The sequence below is a fragment of the Capsicum annuum genome, chromosome 3 (assembly GCF_002878395.1).
Source record: "Capsicum annuum cultivar UCD-10X-F1 chromosome 3, UCD10Xv1.1, whole genome shotgun sequence".
In the NCBI taxonomy this organism is placed as follows: Eukaryota; Viridiplantae; Streptophyta; class Magnoliopsida; order Solanales; family Solanaceae; genus Capsicum; species Capsicum annuum.
This window is the reverse complement of record NC_061113.1, coordinates 46,172,981-46,196,232: the sequence shown is the minus strand read 5'-3', so window position 1 is coordinate 46,196,232 and position 23,252 is coordinate 46,172,981. Positions and strand designations below refer to the sequence as shown.

Here is a 23,252-nt window from a genome sequence, read left to right as displayed (position 1 = left end):
ATTAACATGTCAAAATCTATTTTAGTATACCATACGACGTTAAATCCTAAAAGCATGATTTCTAATCAGATTATAAGTAGATTAATTGTCTAAGCGGGTTTATATGATAATAAATCCTAGTTTTATGGGCCTAAATGACTCACGTAGCATGTAACACACAACACATGTAAAGCCTAAATTGTGCCTATCTATACTATTCACTGAGCACGTAAGTCCCCGCCCCAAAAGCAGTCCCCAAATTTTATTATTACATCAATAATAATGTCTGTACAAAAATATTACACACCAAATAATAAGAAAACAAAACTAAGTAGGACTACTACAATTTAATTATAAATGTCCCGGCGACTCTTCGGAACCCGTAATTGTCTATTTAAACCTGCGAGACGAGATATGATGGCAAGCAAACAGGAACATATAATAACAACATCGAAATATTTCTATAGACATGCTTTCTAAAGGTTTTCACAACGTGATGCAGTCAACACACAGAGAATGAAAATTACATCGTTTCAAGAACTTACCAGTGAACAGCAGTAAGTGAGATAATAAGAATAATAAAAGCCAAGCACTTGTGACAGTGACAATGAAATATGCAAGATGCTTTCAGTAAGCCTCGAAGGAAAACCAAAGAACCTTTAGAGTTCCTAATTGCTTTATATTAAAATAACTGACATTTTGTCTAAGATAGTAGTAGTAATTGTGATTGTAGAACTCTTTTTCAATTGAGAAGAGGGGTTGTTATACAGACTGAGTATTGTGAAACTAAACCAACATAAAAATGGTAAAACAATATTTCTGTAAAATCAATCAAGGGAAAATTTCTCGACTGGATCAATCATATATATCAATCAATAACAGAATAAAAGAAAAGTCAATATTTAGAAAAGTCATCCACAATATTGTTTTCCTTAGGCCAAATCCAATAAAAAAAATATCAAGACTCTCATGATTGAAAATCAAATCCCCTAATATTGAAAGTTACCGTATATAGGCGAGTACCGAGTTATCGCATATTCAGTAGAAGGAAAGTAATAAACGTGCCAGTGTCAATAACTAATGACTCATGAGTCAAAGTTTGTCATAAATAAATGTAAAAATTGTCCTAATGAGCAATTAAAGGAAAAAAAAATAAATGAAAAGAAATTTTGTCTAATGATTAAATTAATTAATTAAAGCTTTGCCTAATTTAATCAAAATCGATATTAAATCTCCAAATCATTTTTGTATCAACATCTCAACTGACGTCAATATTCTCGAACAGAAATGAATCAATGCCATATAGACCAATTCCTCTTCAAAAATTTGTTAATTTTCACTAACAGTATAAGTTGAACAAATTTAAACTGACAAAATCTGACTCGGAATGAAATCAAGGTCATTCAAAGTCTCCCAAAAGTAAATAATCATGCAATCAAACAAACTACTTAGAATCATATCACAAGCATTGTGAATATTAGGTTTAGGCAAGAAATTTAGTAAGAAAACTAACCTGGGGTGAGTTCGTAAGAGTTCGTATTACGAACTCACCCCTTGCCGATGTCGTTTAAATATCTCTTGCTGGTGGCGGCTGATTTTATGACTGGAGGGTGGCGGGAAAGGTGGACCAGTGACGGCATCGGGGTCATCACCAGTGATGACGACGAAGGCGGCTCGGCTGGGGGTGCTGGCCGTTGTTGTCGTTGCTACCGTTGGTGGCGCCGACGGACTGGTCGCCTTCCGATGGCGAAGAAATAGAGGGAGCGGGGGGAAGAGATCTGGCAGCGCTGCTCAGAGGAGAAAAGGTTGGTGGCGGTCAAATGGTGGTTTGCTGTCTCTTCGGCTGGTGCTGCTGCTTCGTGGTGGCGCTGGTTCACCGCAGGAGAGGGACAACGGGGAGAAGGAGGAGGCGAGGGAGGCGGCGCCACTGTTGATGTTGCCGTTGATGGCTGGTACATCCACCAACCATGGTGACCGGTGATGGCTTCATTTAGAAAGAGGAGAGAGAGAAGAGAGGTAGAGAGAGAAGAGATGTTAGAGAGAGAGAATGGGCGGCTGGTAGATGGAAAAATGGTTAGGGTATGGGTTCTTTAGGTTTAAAAAAGAAAGAGGGGAGGGTTTAATTTCGGCCATTAGATCAAATTTGATCGATGGCTGAGATTGAAATCTGATTTCAAAGTTTAGCTATTGTAAAAGAATGAATTGAACAAAATGTGGCCAAAATTAACATTAATTTAGCATAGAAGTGATTAGAAATTAAATGCAGGAGAGTTACATTAAATTGGCTCCTATTATAATTATGACAATATAATAAGATATCGTTATTAAAATAGACAGTATATGTAAAAGATTTTGCAAAATTATCGTTAATAGTGTAAAATGATTAGTTATAAAAATTTTAAAATAATAATAATAATAATAATAATAATAATAATAATAACAATAATAATAATAACAACAAAACTAGACAAAGTATTTATAAATTGTGAGTGTGCATATTTTAATAAATATTAGTAAAATTATGTAAATTGTTGTATCTGAATTAATAGATTATAAAAATGATATAGAAATTTAATAAAATAATTTGTGCATTTTAAATTATGAATATGACACATCAAAAATCTGTTTGATGCAAGAAAAATGTGTAAAAAGATACTAACATTTAAAAATTAATAATTTTGTTAAAATAGCAGCCTAAAAGTAGTATTGGGAGGTCAAAATCGGATGTCAACAGGGTATCTCGAGGACTTCAAGGTGGTATTAACATCGTCTGAATCTCGTAAGTTTCGAGCTTCTATCCCATTGATTCCTCTATTAGAACTATTATTTTCCCTTTATGTTGGGACTAATTTGAGTGGGCTATAGATAAGTATTTATCACTCCACACTTCCTCTTGAAAAGTTGACATATCAAGAAAAGGATGAAAACAAAAGAAGAAAACTCGATAACTTCAACAAATTCAATCAATAACTTCGAAACTGTATTTTCCGAAAATGGTGCCAAAATTTTGATGTCGTCCAAACTATACCTCCAAAGAAGGATAAAATGATCGATGTCAAAATATTGTAACCCAACTAGCTTTGGGTCGATCCCATAGGGAATAGGCAAGAACTATCTCTCAAACTTGATGAAATCACCGAGAAGTACAGAAAAGTAAATAGAGGGATTTGTTGTAGTAAGAAAGTAACAAGATTTGGTTGGTTTTGGTTGTAAACAATCTAAGACGAATACTAGGATTGTGTTCCCCTGTCTTCTAACTCCGTAGATTTATTATGCATTTTTGAACTATTCTAATACCTTGCATGTAGAATCTAACAATTTACGTTTCACCAAATGTCTTATGGACTCATTGGCTAATATCACCCTTTACCTTTTGAGTCTCAGAGTGTCACGTTACTAACCCTTGCCCTGGATCCCAGATTGACTATTACCTTTTGGATCTCAAGTTAATTATATAAGAAGGCAGAAATTATTAGATAGAAGGGGTCTCAAATTACTATTGTGATGCCATTTCATAATTCTACCTTTCTTTTGAAGCAAGTAGTGAATACATGTGGGTTTTTAACGTTGTCCACCATTAAGAAATCAATTAAACCGAAGAACACAACAATACATGCAAGAATCTTTATCAAGAATGACTTGACACTTTTTCTACTTCGTTAATCTACGAGGGTTCCCACAACCCTATCTAAGGGAATTAGTCACTCACAGTTGCGAGATAATTCATGGAATTCATAGACAAAATACAGAATCAATCTCACAATAATGAATGAAGAAAACTCAAAGACTCAAATTGAATAACAAACCAAAAACCAAGAATACAAGAGTATATGGTGTGTAAACTTAGCCCCAAATGGCATAAACAAACCTCTCTTTTAGACCCTCACTAAGAAAATGTAAAAAAGGTATCTATAGATTACATGAAAGTCCTAGAAGTCAAATCCTAAATAAAAGTGAAAAACTTGAGAAAACATACATAATAATGACTAAAAACATCATAGAAGTCTATATAGGTTACATGAAAATCCTAGAAAACAAATCTAAAATAATTCAGGAAAAGTACATCGGCGACCACCTGCGAGCCATAGGTATTACCTACGGTGCATAGGTGCCAAGGTAAGTGGTCATTTTTCAGCTTTTCATTCTGTTTTTTTTTCGGTTAGCTTCCAGCACCTAGTTTCCTACAACATCACTCCAAAAAAACATCAAATCCAATAAAATAGCCCTATATAATTTTCATAATATCAAATTTTTGTCATGTAAAGAATTGAATAAGCATTCCATCGATATCAAATTCTCCCAAATCTGACACTTGGGCGAAGAGTTAGAGCCATTTTAGTGAGACAGTGTGCCACCTGGCACTTTAGCGTATCGCAGAGCCAGCCAAAATGGCAATTGTCAAATTCCAATGAGCCTCCGCGATTCCACCACATCACAGTGTATTTCCAATTCCCAACCAAGGTGGCAACGCAATTTTCACCGCATCGTGTCAAGGCTCAGTTTCCCAATTGTCCAAATTGTTGTAAGTTGATGCGATTATGGCGCGTCGCACAAGCATATAAAATTAGGATTTTTTTCAGTTTTGGATTTTAATTCAAAGGGCAAAAATAGTCTTTTCCAAACCCCTATATATACTCCTTAACACGAGATTCATCCACATTAAACCCAAATATCATTATTTTCTCTCAATTTTCTTTAAGAAAAAGACCTAGGGTTTCTAATCCAAGACCCAAATCATCAAGTTTTCACCATGATTCTTTCAAGAATTACATAGCAAGGTATTTTAGATGTTGATTCTTGGTTCCTTCCACCCAAGAAGTTCAAGATTCCTTTTCTAAATTGAAAGATCTTATATTTATGAGTTTTCAAGATTCTTGTGAATTGAAATTGAAGTTCATGTTATTATTGAGTTTTAATTCATGATTTAGACAACCAATTTCAAGAGTTGATTCTAGTATATGATGAATTGTATGATGTTCATGATAAACCTTCTTCAAGTTGCATGATATTGGTGTATTCTTGATGATTAAGTATAGAATTTATGGTATAACCAAAGCATGCTCCCCATATGTTTGATTAAATGCTTATGTGAAGGAATTAGAGTCATTATAGCATGTTGACTAGAAATCCCCAATTGTGTGAAAGCTCATGCATGCCAAGTGTTTGTTGAAAAGCCTTAATGACTGAATTGTGACATGTTAGCATGAAATCCACCAATTATATGCTATTCAATGTATGTTAAATGTTTGTTGCAAGACCTTGTTAAATGGAGTATGAGCCAATAGCATATCTCCCTATACTATCACATGTTTATGATTTCCAAGTGCTTGAAGAGATGCTTTAATGATTGTAATGGTGAATGAATGTCCATGGTCATGATTATTCAAGAATGTTTATGTTTTACTTTTATGTTATCGAGTTCTAGGGGTATTTATACCCGATAATTTAGCTGCAAGTTTAGAGCCCGTGTCAGTTTTTACGGTAATCTCAGTCAAGCCATGATTTTTAGAACTCAGTGAGTTACAGAACTCAGTACTCTCAGACAGTTACTGAACTTAAAAAATCTCAGTAATCTAAGTATCATTAGTATTCTAGCTTCAGTTCAATACTCAGCTCAGATCTTAGTAGTATTCAAGTGTTTAGTTCAGACCTTAGTAACATTCAATTAATCAAATCAGAACTTAGTATCATCCATTCAGATAACAAGATTCAGTAGTATTCCATTAGATAACGGAACCAAGTGAACTCAGTCAGATCAGTCAAGAAATATGAACCATAAGAGATTCAACCTAGTACAATCTAAGTATTAGTTCAGTGTCTATTCAGTTGGGAGTAGGATTCAACACCGAGCGAGGGCAGGGATGGCGGCTTCCCCGTTATTTAGGCAGAGTCATAAGTATAAATCCCTATACCTCCAGAACTTCATATCCAGCGTAGGATGAGAAGTCACCCATTATATTAGTCTTGACTACCTCCTAGGAGTCATCGATTATATTAGGCTTGGCTCCAACTAGGTGTCACCCGTTATATTAGGCATGGTATCTTGGGTTCAGAGAGAAATATATTTACTCGTGGCACGGTACTGACACCCTTCCAACTAGTTATAGGTTGGACCCCAAAGAAGCTAGAAGGGGCATGTCGATTGGATGACTACCTCCTATAGTCTCAGTTTCAAATTCAGTCTTAGTAAGAAAATTCAGTTGAGGAGTCACCCGTTATACTAGGCTTGACTACCTCTCAGAGATCACCCGTTATATAGTCTTGATCTTAGATTCAGACAATCATATTCAATATCAGTAGACTCAGATATCACCCATTATATAGGCTTGATCTCAGATTCAGACAATCATATTCAATATCAGTATACTCAGAGATCACCTGTTATATAGGCTTGATCTCAGATTCAGACAATCATATTCATTATCAGTAAACTCAGTGGTCACCCATTATATAGGCTTAATCTCAGATTCAAACAATTATATTCATTATCAGTAAACTCAGAGGTCACCCGTTATATAGGCTTGATCTCAGATTTAGTTTATCAAGTATCAGGCATTATTATCAGTAAACTCAGAGGTCATCCGTTATATAGGCTTGATCTCAGGTATAATAAATTAGTATTAGTATCAGGAAGATTAGAGATCAATCTCAATAGACTCAGTTATTCAGTATCTCAATATTAGTAGTGAGTTCAGATGTCAGTAAAATAGTATTCGAGTATCAGTATTCAGAGTCACGATGATTTCAGTTATAGTTTGTGCATTTATACATAAGTCCTCATTCAGTACTTTTATGATTATTCAGTTAAGTTATGTCCATGCATAAACCCTTGCATTTAGCCTTACCTCATCTAGTATACCAGTATATTCAAAGTATTGATTCATACTTTTCTCTAGCGTTATGGTGTCTCATACCATAGGTTCTAAAGCGCGAGATCTAGAGAACCCTTAGCAGTCTAGACTCAGTCAGCAGCAGTAGATGTAGCAGTGAGTCCTCTTCATTTGAGGATGAACCTTATTTTTATTATTGCATTAGATTAAGTTTATTTTTAGTAGACAAAGTTAGTTGGGGACATATCCCATCAGCTCCACAGTTTAGACAGCTAGAGGCTTTTCGGACAGATGTATTAGTATTCAGTTTTCAGTATTGATTATTTTAGATGTTTTGAACCTTATGGCAAGTTTTCAGCCAGTTTATCGCATTATTCAGTATTTATATACAGTTATTGCAGCAGGTACCAGATAAGGGTTAGATTGTGATCCTTCGAGATTATGAGCACCGTGTGGCATTCTGGTTCTAAAAAATTGGGGTATTACAACATGCATATTCTCTAAGTTTAAAAATTATAAATGCCATGAAATCATGGCAAATCAACTATTGAGCTCGGATTGTGCCCTAATTTTGGGCACACATTCCTTGAGTCATGAGGGACCTAATGACGGGTATAATTTTGGGATTTTATGCATGATTCCCACGATCTTATTTTAGATTAGAATTTTAGTGCGGATTGCATCATTTTTTATATAGGTATATTTTTATTGTACAAGCACATAAACTATGATTTTTATAGCATGACGCATTCCAGTATCATGGAGTAAAGACACGTAGTTCATGGAAAATTTAGGATTTGTGGTTCGGCTGTGAGGTAGGCTTCGGTCTTCATTTCTTTATGAGATTGTGTATTGTATAGATCATATGCTAGGTAGGGATTATATGATAGGTTTATACCTATTTGTACTATGACTTGACCTATTTTGAAGATTTAGAATTGAAATATTACCTGAATCTTTGCCTAGAATACTTGTTAAGGTTGTAGGGTCCTATTACACGTGATTATAGAATTAGTTAACCATAGGTTGCAATGAATGATTATTTAGTATAAGACTTATCGTATTACTTAGGGAAATTAGATAATATCCCCAATTAGTTCCTTCTAGTAGTTAATTTATATATTGTTAGGTTTGAGGTCGTGGTTACAATACCAGTTAGATACCAGGTTAGTTCTCTATTCTATGATAGGTGTGGTTTTAGTTAATAGACCTTAGAAACTTGTATTTGTACTATTTGAATATTAGTGATGATATGCAGACATTAGGATGCATTTATACTTATTTAGTGGTACTATTCCAACTAAAATCTTTATTTTACTATGAGTTTCTAAAAAGAGATTTATTCTCACTTTTAAACAATAAAATTGATTCTTTAAAAATGAAAGTTGTACCATCCTTATTATTGGACTATGATATTTTAAACTAAACCTATCACTTTGAAAACTTAGACCGAGGCTGATTTTGGTTCATTTTTGACCGCTATTTTTTAATATTTACTTACTTTGGCCGAGGGAGATTTTGACCCTTTCTTCTTTATTATACCGCTTTAGTCTCAAATTCAATTGAATTTATATATTTATACTTATTTAGCCTCGCTTTGATTTTAAAATCTTTCTTCACTCTTCTTTTCCCTTAGGTACTGGATGGAGTGGTTTTGGATAAAAATTATGAAGTCCTAGTTAAGAACCAGACTATGTGCACGGATATCTTGACCCCCCTATAGGCCTCTTCATTTGATGAGCCATAGTACTTGAGAAGGGTAATCATTGTAGGTCCAGCCTTAACAAGCTACTAAGCTGAAGAAGGTGCGTACACTTATGTTGGATATGGTACTTGGGTCATCATGCATCACCTAATTTTCATGACTCTGATCCATTCATATGCATCACCTATCACGAGTATAACTGTTTGATGCTTAGATTTATCGATCTTATGGGTGGGCTGTATAGGTACATATTATGATTGTTGTTTGTTAAAGGTTTAGTTCTGTCTTTTAAGCTTATGAGGTCCCGATTAGGTTAATGGTTGTTCGAGATAGACCGTTACATATTTATTGGTTATTATTACGTAGTTTATAGCAGACAGGTTATGGATTGGTATCTGAGATTGTTAGTATATTTCTGGTCACTTTTTCTTTATTATGGTGAGATTTAATATGGTTAGATTTTGATTATTCATGTTTCGTTTAGAGATCCTGATTATGCTAGAGTTAACTACCTTCTTAATATTGTAACCCTTGTGATATTTAGGTTATTAGGCCAGTTTCCTCAGATTAGCTCTTTCAGGTTTAGCTAATCTTATGTTATGTGATCGGTTTCCTCCATATTATTATTATTATGTATATACCCTTTCTTCATATTACTATTATATATAAAACACCTCAAACTTTGGCCATTGCCAAATTTCATGAGTCTTGAACCCTCTGTACATTATATAACTCACACCATACTACTGGTATGGTATGGATATGGGTCTAAGACCCTAGTCATACGTTAGTCAATGTCACATTATCCAAGTTATGTTCAACGTACGAGAAGACTTCATACTATTGTATGATCATGATATGAGAGGTAGGGTCTAAACCATATGGTATCTAGTGTCTAGCCTTTGATATTCTACTTACGGTACAACTTGAAAGGTACTAGTCATATGGTGATGGTACGATTTATGCTAAGGAATCATATGTTGGAAAAAATATGGTGTCCAACTTCTTGATCAAGTTATGAGTTTACGATACCACTTGTATGATGTGGATACGAGTTAAGGGGTCTAATCGTACCCTCTTGTGTTCTTTCTATAGCTTTTAAGCTGAGGGCCATGAAAGTGGAGTCCAAAGGACTAATACTGGAAATCGCACTAGCCAGTGCAGGTGTCTATATAACTGGGACATTTGAGTCCCTCGAATGGATATACATGGGATATTTGAGTCCCATTTATTATATACATTGGTGCTTAAGTCACCTGGATTATGCCGAGAGGTTCGAGTCCGCAATAATGGCATATACGGTTATGGATATTCTATAGTTCGTGCAGCTATATGCACTAGGGCCCTTTCAGCTAGGAGAGAGTTGGGGCCATATAGCTCATGGGTTCCTTATTATATGACGGTTATGCTACACAACCCAGGTTAAGGTTTTAAAATTTCATACTAAGCCTTGCTCCCTATCCCGACACTATATATATATATATATGTATACATGTGATTTCATATGATGATTTGACTTGATTTTGAATGATGGAATTATTTTATTCCTTTATCCCTGAGTTACATGCTAGCGTTCCAACTTCTAACTATCTCCAAATGTTGTATCCCCATGCGATACAAGAACCAGAGCTTCTTTTACCTTTCCTATGCAGTGATTAGGTGTTCGAGTTGGTTTGTGAGTTGACATTAAAGTGGTGAGCTTCCATACTTCTATGTTTCAGACTTTGTTTAGACATGGTTTTGGCTATGGTCGGAGGCATTTCCTGATCGAATACTCTTTGGATTGGATTAGAGGCTTTATCAAACTACTATTGGTATGGACGGTATCAGTAGTGGTATCATAATTGGTATTAGTATTGGCATTAACGTCGATACTCGATAGTGTTGATTATGATTATACTTTGACGTATTTATATAATTAAACTCGTCTCTTGTTATATGTTTGGAATTCATCTGACTCTGAGACGTGTTGTGTTAGATTGATTAGATTAAGGGGGAAATGTACATTCTATGTACGACTTGGGATTCCCATCATGGCGAGACCCTGGTTTAGGCGTGATAATATATCTCTCATATGTATCTTCCTTCCTACTTCTATTGCACATTGTATAAACTTCACTATACCATCTTACAATGACTAGCTACTTATAACATTGTGTTTTTATTCCTGATTACTAGTAGTACATGATAACTTATCCTTACAAATAAGACAAGTCCGCACTCCATCTTCGATCTCCTCTCTTATTTGCGACCAATAATATGCCGACTCCAAGAGTGCTCGCATGCCTTGTTGCCCCGGATGACCTGCCCACTTTGTATCATGACATTTCTTTTAGAAGAGTGTGCGTCCAATGCTTCCGCTGGTTTTCAGATAGAAACTCCAATTTCTCTTTCTAAGCATATCTTCATCCCATCTTACTTACAAGGTATGATATTCCTCTTTTTTCCTTAGTATTATTATGTGTCATTTTTTAGATAGTTGCTTTTAGTTTATTTTCTTACTTTACATATTATTTATACTTGTATTTTCTTTGAAGATCAGTCGGCCGATGACTACTGTGTACCGCATGTTTGGTACTCATACTATACTTCTGTTTCTTGCAAATCATAGTATGGATTCTCGTCATTGATGTATGCATCGTGCAGAGCAGCCATGAACCGGAAATTTATGGTGAGTTCTCAATGTTTGAAGTCATTTCTCTACTTCTTATTGTTAGATTGATCTCTATTTTTATAATTTGGAGATAGATTTATACATGTTTTATACTTATTTGGTACTCCGTATCACAAGCTCTTATACTGACTTATCAGGTTTTAGGGATGTACTTACTTCCTTCTTGTCTTCTTTCTCTTTTATTTACTTTTGATTCTGCCTTTCTTATTACTCTATTTCTATTATGATTTGATAAATTAGGTCATGACATGAAACTTATTAATCCATATTAGGGGTTTCTTATCTTATAGATAGAAGGCAATTCTGATAAAGCATAAGCTTTAAAATATACCTATATATTGCTTATCAACTATGAATCCTCCTCAAAATGTATTGAACCAAATTCAATAACTTATGGCATAAGTATTTTGGAGAAAAGGGGAGGTACTGGATTAAGTGGAGTAATTTATGCCTACTAGAAGAAGAAGAAGGACTGGTATTTCGATTACTGCAGGATTGTCCATGGCTTTGTTCTGTAAACTTTGGTGGAACTTTAGGATAAAAAACACCGTCTGGAGTGAGTATATGAAATTAAGTATTGTAGGAAAATTCATTATAGTTTGGTAATATAGAAATAGAGAGGTAGAGGGTCATAGGCATAGAAAAAAATATTGCAGGATAGAGACTTGATTAAGCATCAAATCTAGTGGAATGCCAAAAAAGGATCCTCTATGGTGTGACATAATAATTGGACAGGTTTGGGAGATTTGTATACTTATACAGGGGATAAAGCAGAATGGATGATTCTTATGAAAAAATCATTGATTTAACAAAGAATAGAAAGTGGGACTTAAAAGTATTAAGAGAAATCTTTACTAATGAGGTAATAAAGCATATAGTGCAAAATGTTAAGCCTTCTAATCAAGAAAGGGACCGTGACAAACCATATTGGATGTTGAATATAAAAAGGGTATCCAAAGTTAAGTCAGTCTGGTGGTATGTTAGACATAAGGAAGATTCAAACAAGGTTTAAAAGTAGATGTGGCTCAAAGGGTTACCATTTAAGATGGTCTTTTTCATATGGAAACTTTGAAAGATTAAAATTTCAGTGGATGACAGATTAAGGAGATAGGGAATAGTAGACCCTTCAAGATGTTGGTGTTGTGCTAATCCTGATCAAGAGACATTAGCATATGTGTTTTTGATCAATTATTGCTAACAGGACATGGTCCTACTTTTGTTCTTTTGCAAGGTTGAATGTGGAAAGCCTCAGTCTGAGAGAGGTTATCATGCTATGGTAGAGAGCTGAAGTGAAGAAAGATCTTAAGCCATACTTTAAGGCTCTTCCAAGAATTTTAGTATGGGAACTGTGGAAGCATAGAAACCTCAGGAAACATAAAGAAAAGAGGATGACACTTCAGATGATAATTCAAAATGTGGTTAGAGATATGCATATACTACTTAGAGTGAGAAAGCCTGACATGAAATTTCCAGGAACTTTGCCAGGAAAGCTAAAGGATCTAGATGAGTTTAAACCTAGGGTGAAGGTCACTAAAGTGTTGTTGGAGTTTCCACTAGATGGGTGAGTTAAATATAATACTGATGGAGCATTTAGAGAAAATCCAGTGATAAGATCTTATGTATTTTTCTTAAGAGATGCTAATGGTGATTTACTATATGCACAGGGGACTACCTTAGAGAGCAATACTAATACAGTGGGAGAAGCAATAGCTATCCTAGAAGCTAGTAAACATTGCAAGCAGACACAAAACAATAATGTTATAGTACAACAAATTCTTTGCTACTGAAAAGGATGTTAGAGGGTGAGTGGTCTCATCTATAGAGCATTACAAATATGATTGCAGATATAAAGTTAAATCTTGTAAGAAAGAAAATAATGTTTCGACATATTCTGAGAAAAGGCAATCAACTAGCAGATTACCTAGTAAATCTAGCAATAGACAAAGATAACTATAGTTTTTTGTATTTTAACAACATGGAAACAACAGGAACGGAACTCATCAATAGCGATAGATTAAATTGTTGTACTTCAGAAGTATCACCTATCCAGGGATAATGGGGTAGGGAAAACTAAAACACAAGTTTTTTCACTTGACAAATATTCACATATCCACATGGGTTTAAAAAAAAAGTGAATCGCCATATAGCCTACACTACTTTATCCATCAAAAGGACTCGGTAAAATGAGAGGAATCCAGGGTCAAATTAGTAGTTGGAAACCTGGAGTTGGCCTATACACTATGGGGTAAAAGTGCCGAGCTTCCCATGCACTCAACTTCAGTTCCACTAGGACGATTTGTTAGAGTAACACTGAAAAAATGCAAAGTGAGGAGTATTGAAACTTACCCAGTGATACAAGACAACTTCCATAAATAGGAATCCTCAACAAAATATATAGAGCATATCTACCCACATGAGAACATAAATATGAAGGAAGCAGAAGTCAATAAAGCAAATCAAAAGATGCGGAGAAAATAAAAAGTGGAATACTCTTGAAAGTTGATTTACCAGCCCCTCAAAATCCCAGAGAAAGCAAATTGATGAACCAAAACAAAATGAGGAGGAGGTCACGTACGATTGACATGTGGTGGCAACGTCGTTCAGATGTGGAGCGAAAGAGTCAATGTTAGAAGAAAAATGGGATTAGGAAACCTTCATTCTTGCTTCTATATAATAAAGAGAAACGGGTTTGGGCCTCTTCTGGTTGGACTGAGTGGTTCTTTTTTGTGTGTATTGTTTTATTTTGGGATGTTTGACCTATAGGTTTGTATTCTTTTATTTTGAATGAGTAATAAATGCCCAAAATTTGTATTACAAAAATCATATTAGGGGTTCCTTTTGATCGATTTGATTCGACCTCATATATTCTCAATTCGGTTTATTCGCTGTCGATTTGTAAACATGCTAAATTGATAACCAAATCAAAGATAATTGAAATTGATTTACAATTAATCGATTAGCGGTCCTTAATAGTTTGATTTTTGATTCAATTGATAAGAAGATATATATATATATATATTTATTTATTTATTTATTTATTTATTTTGTCTTGTTTTCATGTTTGCATATATGCAATCTCCTCGGGTATTTATTGCTAAAACAAACTTCATGAACTTATTACTATGAGGCCAAAGAATAAAGGATCATTTGTCTAAACAGAACTATTATTAAAAAGAAATATTATAAATAACTTGTGAAAAATGTAATTCAAAGACTCAAATTCATATGCTTTCGGTCGCAATCTTATTACTGTTACTAGTACTTATTCATTTTATGACGAAGAAGATTGTAAAAGGTCCAAAAATATTCTTCCGCCATCTAAATAAAAGAGATCGCAAACATATTAACCTTAGAGAAACGGCTTCATATACACATGGACTTAAATGCGGTAGCATTCTCTCAAATCTGTCTTTACTAACAAACAACTATTTAAACTATAATGCAAAACCGCAAATTAAAGCTGTTCATAAGTCTAATACCTCACCCGGAAGAAATAGAATTAAGGAAATAATAAGAGCAAGAGTTTTATTTAAGCTCTAAAGTCACCTTTGTATAATTAAAGATAAAAAATAATTTTTATATGATCTTATTGGATGGTTGACTTAGCTATTACCAAAGCATAAAAAACCAAAAATTAATAACCCCTAATCTCCATAGAACTTCAACCAAAAATTTACAAAATCATTTAAAATTTGGTAACTCAATAACTCGATATAAATTAACAGCATTTTTCTTCCTATTTATCAGTTACATTAATTTTTGAAGGCGTGCCCCTCACCCATAATAAATGAAAACAATAAACAACACACCTTGTTACATAGTAATTATATTCAGATTAATTAAAGAGTATATGTAAATGACTAGAAAAAGGTATTTTATCTAGATAGTATTAGAACAGTTCTCTTTATTTGTCATATATACCTTCATAATATCATACTATCACAATAATAAAAAATGAAACCTTTTGTATAATCAAGTTAAATTACATTAATTTAATTTTATATTATAATTATAGCGATGAAATGCCAACTGTTAGCGTATATTATATATTTAAACCTTATAATTTATACGAATCGATAATTTGAGTTTTTAATGTACGAGTTCTATTTGTTATATGAACTACAATTTACTTTATAAGGGGGCATTCACGACAAACAATAATTAATGATCTATTTAATATAAAATTTAATTAAATGGAAGAGACAATTGCTTTAGAAAAGATACTACATTTACACGCATGATTACGGAGTAGTATATAGAAATGATATCCCAAAATTAAGTTCTATTACGATAAAGTATTATCTCAGTAAATCACTTCTATTCTTACATGGGCAATGTATACATGACAAAATGAGAAACAGAAAAGACAACCAGCCTGGAAACAATGTGCATGGTACGCTATCCAACACACAGGTCACAAGGTGCATAATCGAGTTGCCACGTTAATGGAAAACTCGTCCGATTCAAACAAAATCGGTTTTGTATTGTTCTTAGTAGGATGAAGCCACCTAAAACTCTGTATGCATGAGTATATAACTTTATTAGGTGTAAGGCAGCATGCTTTGATAGCCATGCATAGCGCAAAATGGCACCTTAATTGCTATGTGTCACTCCCTTGCCTACCTCTCCTTCCTACAAATACCATCAATTCCCGTTCGCCACTTCCCATCAGCAATATATAACTCTTCTTTCTTCTTACATACATTAGCAATAATCAATCAATCATGGGTTCTAGCTTGCTTTGTTTCTCCCTTAGTCTTCTTCTAGTGTTGCATGGTACCTTTGCTCAACAAAGATTCCAACAGCAACAAGGTCAGTGTCAGCTCAATAGACTTAGCCCTCAGGAACCCAATGTTCGGATTCAAGCCGAAGCTGGGTTAACGGATGTATGGGACCCAAATAACCAGCAGTTCCAATGTACCGGTATCTCCCTCATTCGACATGTCATCCAGCCTAGAGGCATGCTGTTGCCTTCCTACCTTAATGCTCCTCTCCTTGCCTATGTTGAACAAGGTACATACGTACATACATTCTGTTTCTTTGTTTAAACTTAATTTCCGTTAGTTAATAGATGAATTGTTAACGTTTTGCGGGGGTAATTGATTGATTAATGATCAGGTAGGGGATTTTTTGGCATCATGAATTCTGGATGCCCTGAAACTTTCCAGTCGTCACAGCAATTTCAGCAAGGTGAAAGGGGTGCAGGATCAAGGTTCCAAGATCATCACCAGAAGATTGGACAGTTCAGACAGGGTGACATTATTGCCTTCCCTGCTGGAGCTGCTCACTGGGCTTATAACGAAGGAAATGAGGAGCTCGTTCTTGTTGGTTTCGAGGATAGCGGTAACAGTGCTAACCAGCTCGATCAAACTTCAAGAGTACGTTAGATATAAAGTGTATATCATTCTAAACTTTTGTTTGGCCATAGATTTTGAAATTTGAAGTTATGTTTGAACAAATATTACTTGGAAAAAATTAAAAATTTTTCAACGTCTCAACAATTGGTCCGAGCCAGTTTTGGGAAGTTATATTTGGTGCTGACTAAAATGGTTTTGCGTTATTTGCAGAGATTCTTCATAGCTGGAAACCCACAACAAGGAGAACGACAACAGGGACAACAAGAAGGAGCCCGCAGGGAGCAATTCCAATCTGGAAATGTGTTCAGCGGCTTTGAACAAGAGTTGTTGGCGGAGGCATTCGGCGTAGACAGGGAGACAGCAAGGAAGCTTCAGGGACAAGAGGACCAAAGAGGCCACATAGTTAACATTGACCAGGGGCTTAGGGTTGTGAGGCCACCACTCTCACAAGAACAAGAGGAGCGTGAGGAGAGACAAGAGCAAGGACAATGCGGTGGTCCTCGCATGAACGGAATTGAAGAAACCATCTGCTCCGCTAGACTAAGGCAGAACATCGACAACCCTGCTCGTGCTGATGTCTACAATCCACAAGCTGGACGCTTCACCACTGTCAACAGCTTCACTCTCCCCATCCTCGGCTTCCTCCGCCTCAGCGCTGCCAGAGGAGTCCTCTACAGAGTAAACCACAAATTTGCTAATTTGAAATTTGAGATTCTTTCAATTAAATTATGTATGTAGACTAATTGCGAATTTAATGGGCAGAATTCTATCATGGCACCACACTGGGTGACAAATGCACACAGCATAATCTACATAACAAAGGGAGAAGCAAGGATGCAGGTTGTGGACCACAGAGGACAAGCAGTGCTAGATGACAGAGTGCGACAGGGGCAGGTTGTGGTAGTGCCACAGAACTATGCCGTGGTGAAACACGCTGAAAACGAAGTGTTCGAGTGGGTAGAATTCAACACCAATGACAATGCCATGTTGAACACACTGGCTGGCCGCACTTCGGCTATTCGAGGATTGCCCCTGGATGTGATTGCCAATTCTTACCAAATCTCAAGGGAAGAGGCAAGGAGGCTGAAGTTCAATAGAGAGGAAACTCTCATTTTCGGTGCTTCAGGAAGATCCCGCTCGTCAGAGAGAGGAATTGCCGCTGCTTAATATTGCGTTTTTCCAATGTAAAAAGCTAAACTTTAATAAAACAGAGGATCTTATGGGGTCATATTTCTAATGATGTAATGGCAACTGTTATGTAAATGTACTAAAAGCGGCAAGTTCTTGTATTTTGGGAAATAAAAGGAGAACTACTTAGCTTTTGCCTTTATTTGATCTAATGATGCTTGCCATAATTTGGACTGCCATTCCTCTTTCTCTTTCGAGTGTTTTTTTTTTTTTGGCTTTCCTTAATCCTTTTTTAGGACAGCATAACAATGCAAATGTGATCTATGGTCTGGTAAGAGTATCAAGAGAACTTTTATAATCTTCAACATTCAAATATGCGAAAACATTTTTAAAAGTAATTATTTTATCAAAATATGAATCAAATTTAGTCCTGTTCACTTTGGATTTAATAACTCAAATGGTCACTCAACTTCGAACTTTTATCTTAGAAAGTCACTCAACTTCGGACTTTTATCACAGAAAGCCACTCAACTTTCTTCGGACTTTTATCACAGAAAGTCACTCAACTTTGATGTTTTCTGACTTCGGACTTTCTTTTATCTTAGAAAGTCACTTAACTTCGGACTTTTATCACAAAAAGCCACTCAACTTTCTTCGGACTTTTATCACAGAAAGTCACTCAACTTTGATGTTTTCTGACTTTAGACTTTTATCAGTTGATGTTTTCTGACTTCGGACTTTTATCACAGAAAGTCACTCAATTTTGATATTTACTCAGAAAGTCACTTAACTTTCACATTTTTACTCAGAAAGTCATTCAACTTTCACATTTTTACTTAGAAAGTTACTCAATTTTCTGAGACTTTCTACGTAAAAATGTAAAAGTCAGACTTTTTACGTAAAAATGTAAAAGTTGAGTGACTTTTTGAGAGAGAAATATTTGATTGACTATGATGATTACTGATTTCACGTCCCAAAAATAATCTTTAGATGGTATCCGTTAACACCTCGTGTTGGGGAAAGCAATCTTTCTTACACTTTATGAGTTAATAAACACCACCACTTTATCAATTAATAAACACCACCCAACACAATCTTTCTTACACTTTATGAGTTAATAAACACCACCACTTTATCAATTAATAAACACCACGATAAGATGTGCAACTCCAACGCATCAATAAATAATGAAATATTATTCAATAAAAATTCATAATTAAGCTATAAAATCAACAAATCACTGGAGAACTAAATCTTTGTTTCAAATCCCATACTAAGACATGGAGCATCTAAAATAGAGTTACATGAGTTCAATCTTCGAGCATGAAAACTCAATGAAAAGAAACATAAATCAGATAGTCAAAGCTAAAACGAAAGCCTCCACGAATAATGCGAAGGCTCACCTTCATAATAGAACCCTTACAAAGAAATCGTCACCCACTCGTGGTAGAATCTGCAGACATATAAGTAAGGAGTGAGCTATATATAAAATATAACCTAGCGACTTGCTCCTTTAAGTATTCCTGGACAAGTATTAGAAAATACAATAACACTAAGAGCATAAAGTTATTACACACAGGAAGCATATCATGATAAGGTGACCAACGAGGCTCAACAATCATTCATCAAGAACTATATACCTCAATACAATTCATATAAAGCACTTATCATAATTTGTAATTAAAGTAATTAGCCAACACCAGGAGTTTTGGGCAATATACACAATGCGTTAAATATATCAAGAGTACACACAATACTTAGGGGAGTATATACAATGTCCCATATCAAATCAACAAGCATACACAATGCTCAAAGAAAACATACACAATGTCTCATATCAAATCAACAAACATACACAATGCCCCAAATGAATTAAGAAGCATACACAATGCCTCAATCTCATAGTACACAATTATATCACTTCACGAAATAATTTATAAAGGGAGAATTAGTATTCTTAAACATACAATATATATGGCTGGCCTTGAAAACCATCGAATCTGCCAAGCACATGCTCGTCCCAACGCATGAACTAGATAGATAAAAATATATTTTGAGAATAAATTTAAAAAGCAAGCACCCAAAGCTTAAAGTCTCACTTACCTCGATAATGATAAAATTTTCAACCTTGCAACGCGCAGAACACCAACCAAACAACCTCTAATAGCCTCAATCTATACCAAAATATTAATTAACGATATTAATTTAGCAAATGCGATCAAGTCTCAATATCCCTAACTTTTTATCTTAAAACTAAACCTTACTATCTCACATATTAAACCCTAAAATTAAAGTGAAGATCTTAATCTCACTATTCAAACTTAATTGGTGAAAGTTTCGCTCAATATAATAATACTCATACTTCGAAGTAGTACCTCATACAAAAAAACAATATAAAAACTCAAGATCCCATAGAAACACTATTCCAACATTAACTTTAACGAATAAAAATAATGGCTTGAACCCTTGTCAATGTTCTAAGATTGCTAAGCAATCATTCACCAATCATAATGTAATCGTGACATGCTTTTACCATTGATTAGTAATCATTACTCTAATAATTTTTTCCCACACTAACATACAATTAGAGATAGGATACTACTAGTATTCATTGAATTTTTTCTTTTCCAAAACATAACAAGATGCATAAACTATCTTCGTGCCAAAGAATTAAGGGAGAATTTCATACCTGCTCCTTATGAAAACTTGTTTTGCTCCCTTCTAAAGTTGTCTGCATTCTCCAAACTTTTTTTGTTATTTTTTTCTCTTTAACGTGTTTTCTTCTTGCTCTCTCTAAAAATAATGGGACCAAAAATAAAATCCTATATATTCTACTCCTTCAGTTATTAAGTTGTGAAAAGCAAAGTAAGGGAATGAATTTTGACTTTTAGATTACTCATTTTAATTCTATTAACTAATACTAATAATATAGACTAAATTACCCATTTACCCCTCATTAAAAGTTTGGGCTGTTACAACAGACCATCGACCTTGGGATCTGAAAAATCTTTTGATGATAAAATTGCAACTACTTAGGAATCAGCTTTATCATGTCTATGTGGCATACACTCAGTTAGCATTATAACTCGAAAAGTATCGGGTGGTACAATTGGAAAAGTATTGGGTGGCACAAAGTTGGTGGTAAAGAAACACTATTTTGCTCCAGTCAATCAGAGAAGTCCAAGGTTTTGTTGTCTCATATATACACAATATGTTACAATAAGAAAACCAAAGCTAAATAACATTAAATCTCTCTTGAACCAATTTTTTCAACTAAAGCCTCAGTTGCTACTGGGACCTACTCAGTCATTTGTGTTTTAAGCTTTTGTTGTATTTGAGTCTTTATTTTGTGGTTTGTAAACATTTAACCTACTTTTCTTGTCCATCTATTAATTGTAGGTGTGTTCTCAGTGTATTCTTGTTGTTTGTTGTGTCATCTAGAGTTAATTAACATAGAAGTTAGACTTATCTTTGTACTTATCTATGTCATGCCTCAAATCCTATTAGGGCAGACAGCCACCCGTAGCCGTGAAGGCCTGGGAGAACCAATCCATAACCTTACACTTCTCATGCATGTAACTATGACAACCAAAGGTTGTAACAATATGATATAATGCATTGATGAGAATAATTACGTATGTAAGTGCAAAATTATATATACAAGACATGGCCGTTTGGGCCACACATTTAAAAGACAATATGCTACCATGTTTAACGTTATATTAGTCTACAAAGCCTCTAAAAGATACATAGACTTAGCTAGGGTTGGGACAAACCCCTGCCCTAGTCTTGACTACTGCACAATACCAAAACATATGGAACAAACTCGAAATGCCCCGAATCAACCTGGTGCTCACCAATAGTCACTAAATAGCCTGTGCTTCTACTAGCGAGGTGTATTAGCTAAAGCACCTATGCCTGCAACATGAAATACAGGTCCCCCATGAGAGACGTCAGTACAAAAATATGTACTTAATATGTAAGGCTAAAGGTAACAACACATGATACAAGAGCTCAATAGAAATCAGATACAAGTTAACAAATAGTTCTAGTAGACCACCTTTATATATTTGTAAGATCAGGTACATTACATTCCTTTCTTCATTTTACCTTTCTTACTTCATAATCTTTGTAAGTCATATAATACAAATGACCAGCTGATCAGTGGTAAATAGACAAATCGAGATCGGCCCATGCTAGGCTTATGTCCCTGAGCTGCCACCCATAAATAAACATTGGGATCAGCTTATGCTAGGCTTATGCCCCTGAGATTCGACCACATATAAAGGTATCGAGATCAGTCCATGCTAGGCTTATGCCCTTGAGCTTCCACTCATTTTACAGATTTGCGTTACTTAGTTTATTTAGCCTTTGAGATGATTACTTTGGTGGTCATAATATGAAGGTAACTTGAGCCTATAATCTACTAATAAGAGACATGTAAATGGACACTTAATAAGACAACAATGAGGTAGGGAGCTATTGGCATACAAATGAAGTGTTTAGGAGCTGAAAATAACACATGGGCCTTATTTGAATAAATAGAGAACTTTTGAATTTTTCTAATGAAGATAGCTGTGCAGTTTAATAATAAGCATGAATTGAGGTGTTTTAACATGTTAGAGAGTGGGAACAAGGTCATTGGCTTTATGGGATATGCTGCCATTATGTGTCACTTGTTATAGGATAACCTTGGAAACTTACTTGATGGAATAAATATTAGATTTCATGCCAAAGAGTACAAAATAGAGTATGCCTTACATACCTGGTTATATAACTCCAAAACTAACCCGACTTGACTTACCACCTTTTAGATTACTTATCTATAATAGAATATATGATAAACTAGTATTAGCAACCAACCCACACATTTAGGCTACTTAACTTCACCCAAAATAGTAACCGGGCAGTAAGCCATTAATATATTAATCAAGGGTGTTATTTTAACCCTTTTCTCCTCCAATTACACCTACATACCATACAGGTCCTTATAAGGTTCACCGAAACCACCTCAACTTCATTACACATTCCAAACAATACGCATAACAGATTGGGCAGTAAACAAATGTATAATTAGTTCGGTGGTGTACCACCACTCTTTTTTTCTATATTTAATTACAAACTAATCATACCTTTCTCCAATATCAACCTGGCAGTCCATAACATATACATACAAAACAGTCCATAAAATAGTCCCAAATCCCTTTTACTGTAGCAATCACTTTTTGAACTCATTATCTTTTGAGTTCTCAATAACAACACATTCATAATTTTCTCTCAAATTCATATATAAGGAGAACAAAATAGAGAAGTCACCTTACCTTACTTCTGCAACTTATTCTTTTAATTAGAACTCCTCAATAATATCAACTTTCACTTTCCTTTCACACTTGAAACCAAAGAAGAAAAGAGATCTCTTAATAATATAGAAAAAATGAGCAAGTAGTTTGTTCTATATTCTGCCATGAATTAATAATTAAGAACTTGTAGCATGTTTTCCTAATCTTCCATGAGATAATTAAGCTAAATCATAAGTGTTTTCACCTACCTTAGGCTGCAAAAGTGGGGTTTCTCCAAGA

The 23,252-nt window shown here is 34.8% G+C and overlaps 1 protein-coding gene across 1 annotated transcript; it reads left to right on the top strand.

The window, feature by feature from the left end:
* Positions 1-15,847: 15,847 nt before the first annotated feature.
* Positions 15,848-17,875, top strand: LOC107863827 (11S globulin seed storage protein Jug r 4). The gene is made up of 4 exons (XM_016709988.2): positions 15,848-16,201; positions 16,307-16,566; positions 16,756-17,223; positions 17,308-17,875. Exons 1-4 carry the CDS (start codon positions 15,913-15,915, stop codon positions 17,710-17,712), a joined length of 1,422 nt encoding a protein of 473 aa, XP_016565474.2. The 5' UTR covers positions 15,848-15,912; the 3' UTR covers positions 17,713-17,875.
* Positions 17,876-23,252: the final 5,377 nt, after the last annotated feature.

What these genes read in the sequence shown, in the direction of transcription:
- LOC107863827 (XM_016709988.2), top strand. Translation starts at nt 15,913, where the DNA reads ATGGGTTCTAGCTTGCTTTGTTTCTCCCTTAGTCTTCTTCTAGTGTTG. An exon ending in CCTTGCCTATGTTGAACAAG is followed by an intron (nt 16,202 to 16,306) that starts GTACATACGTAC and finishes ATTAATGATCAG; the next exon opens with GTAGGGGATTTTTTGGCATC. An exon ending in AGCTCGATCAAACTTCAAGA is followed by an intron (nt 16,567 to 16,755) that starts GTACGTTAGATA and finishes CGTTATTTGCAG; the next exon opens with AGATTCTTCATAGCTGGAAA.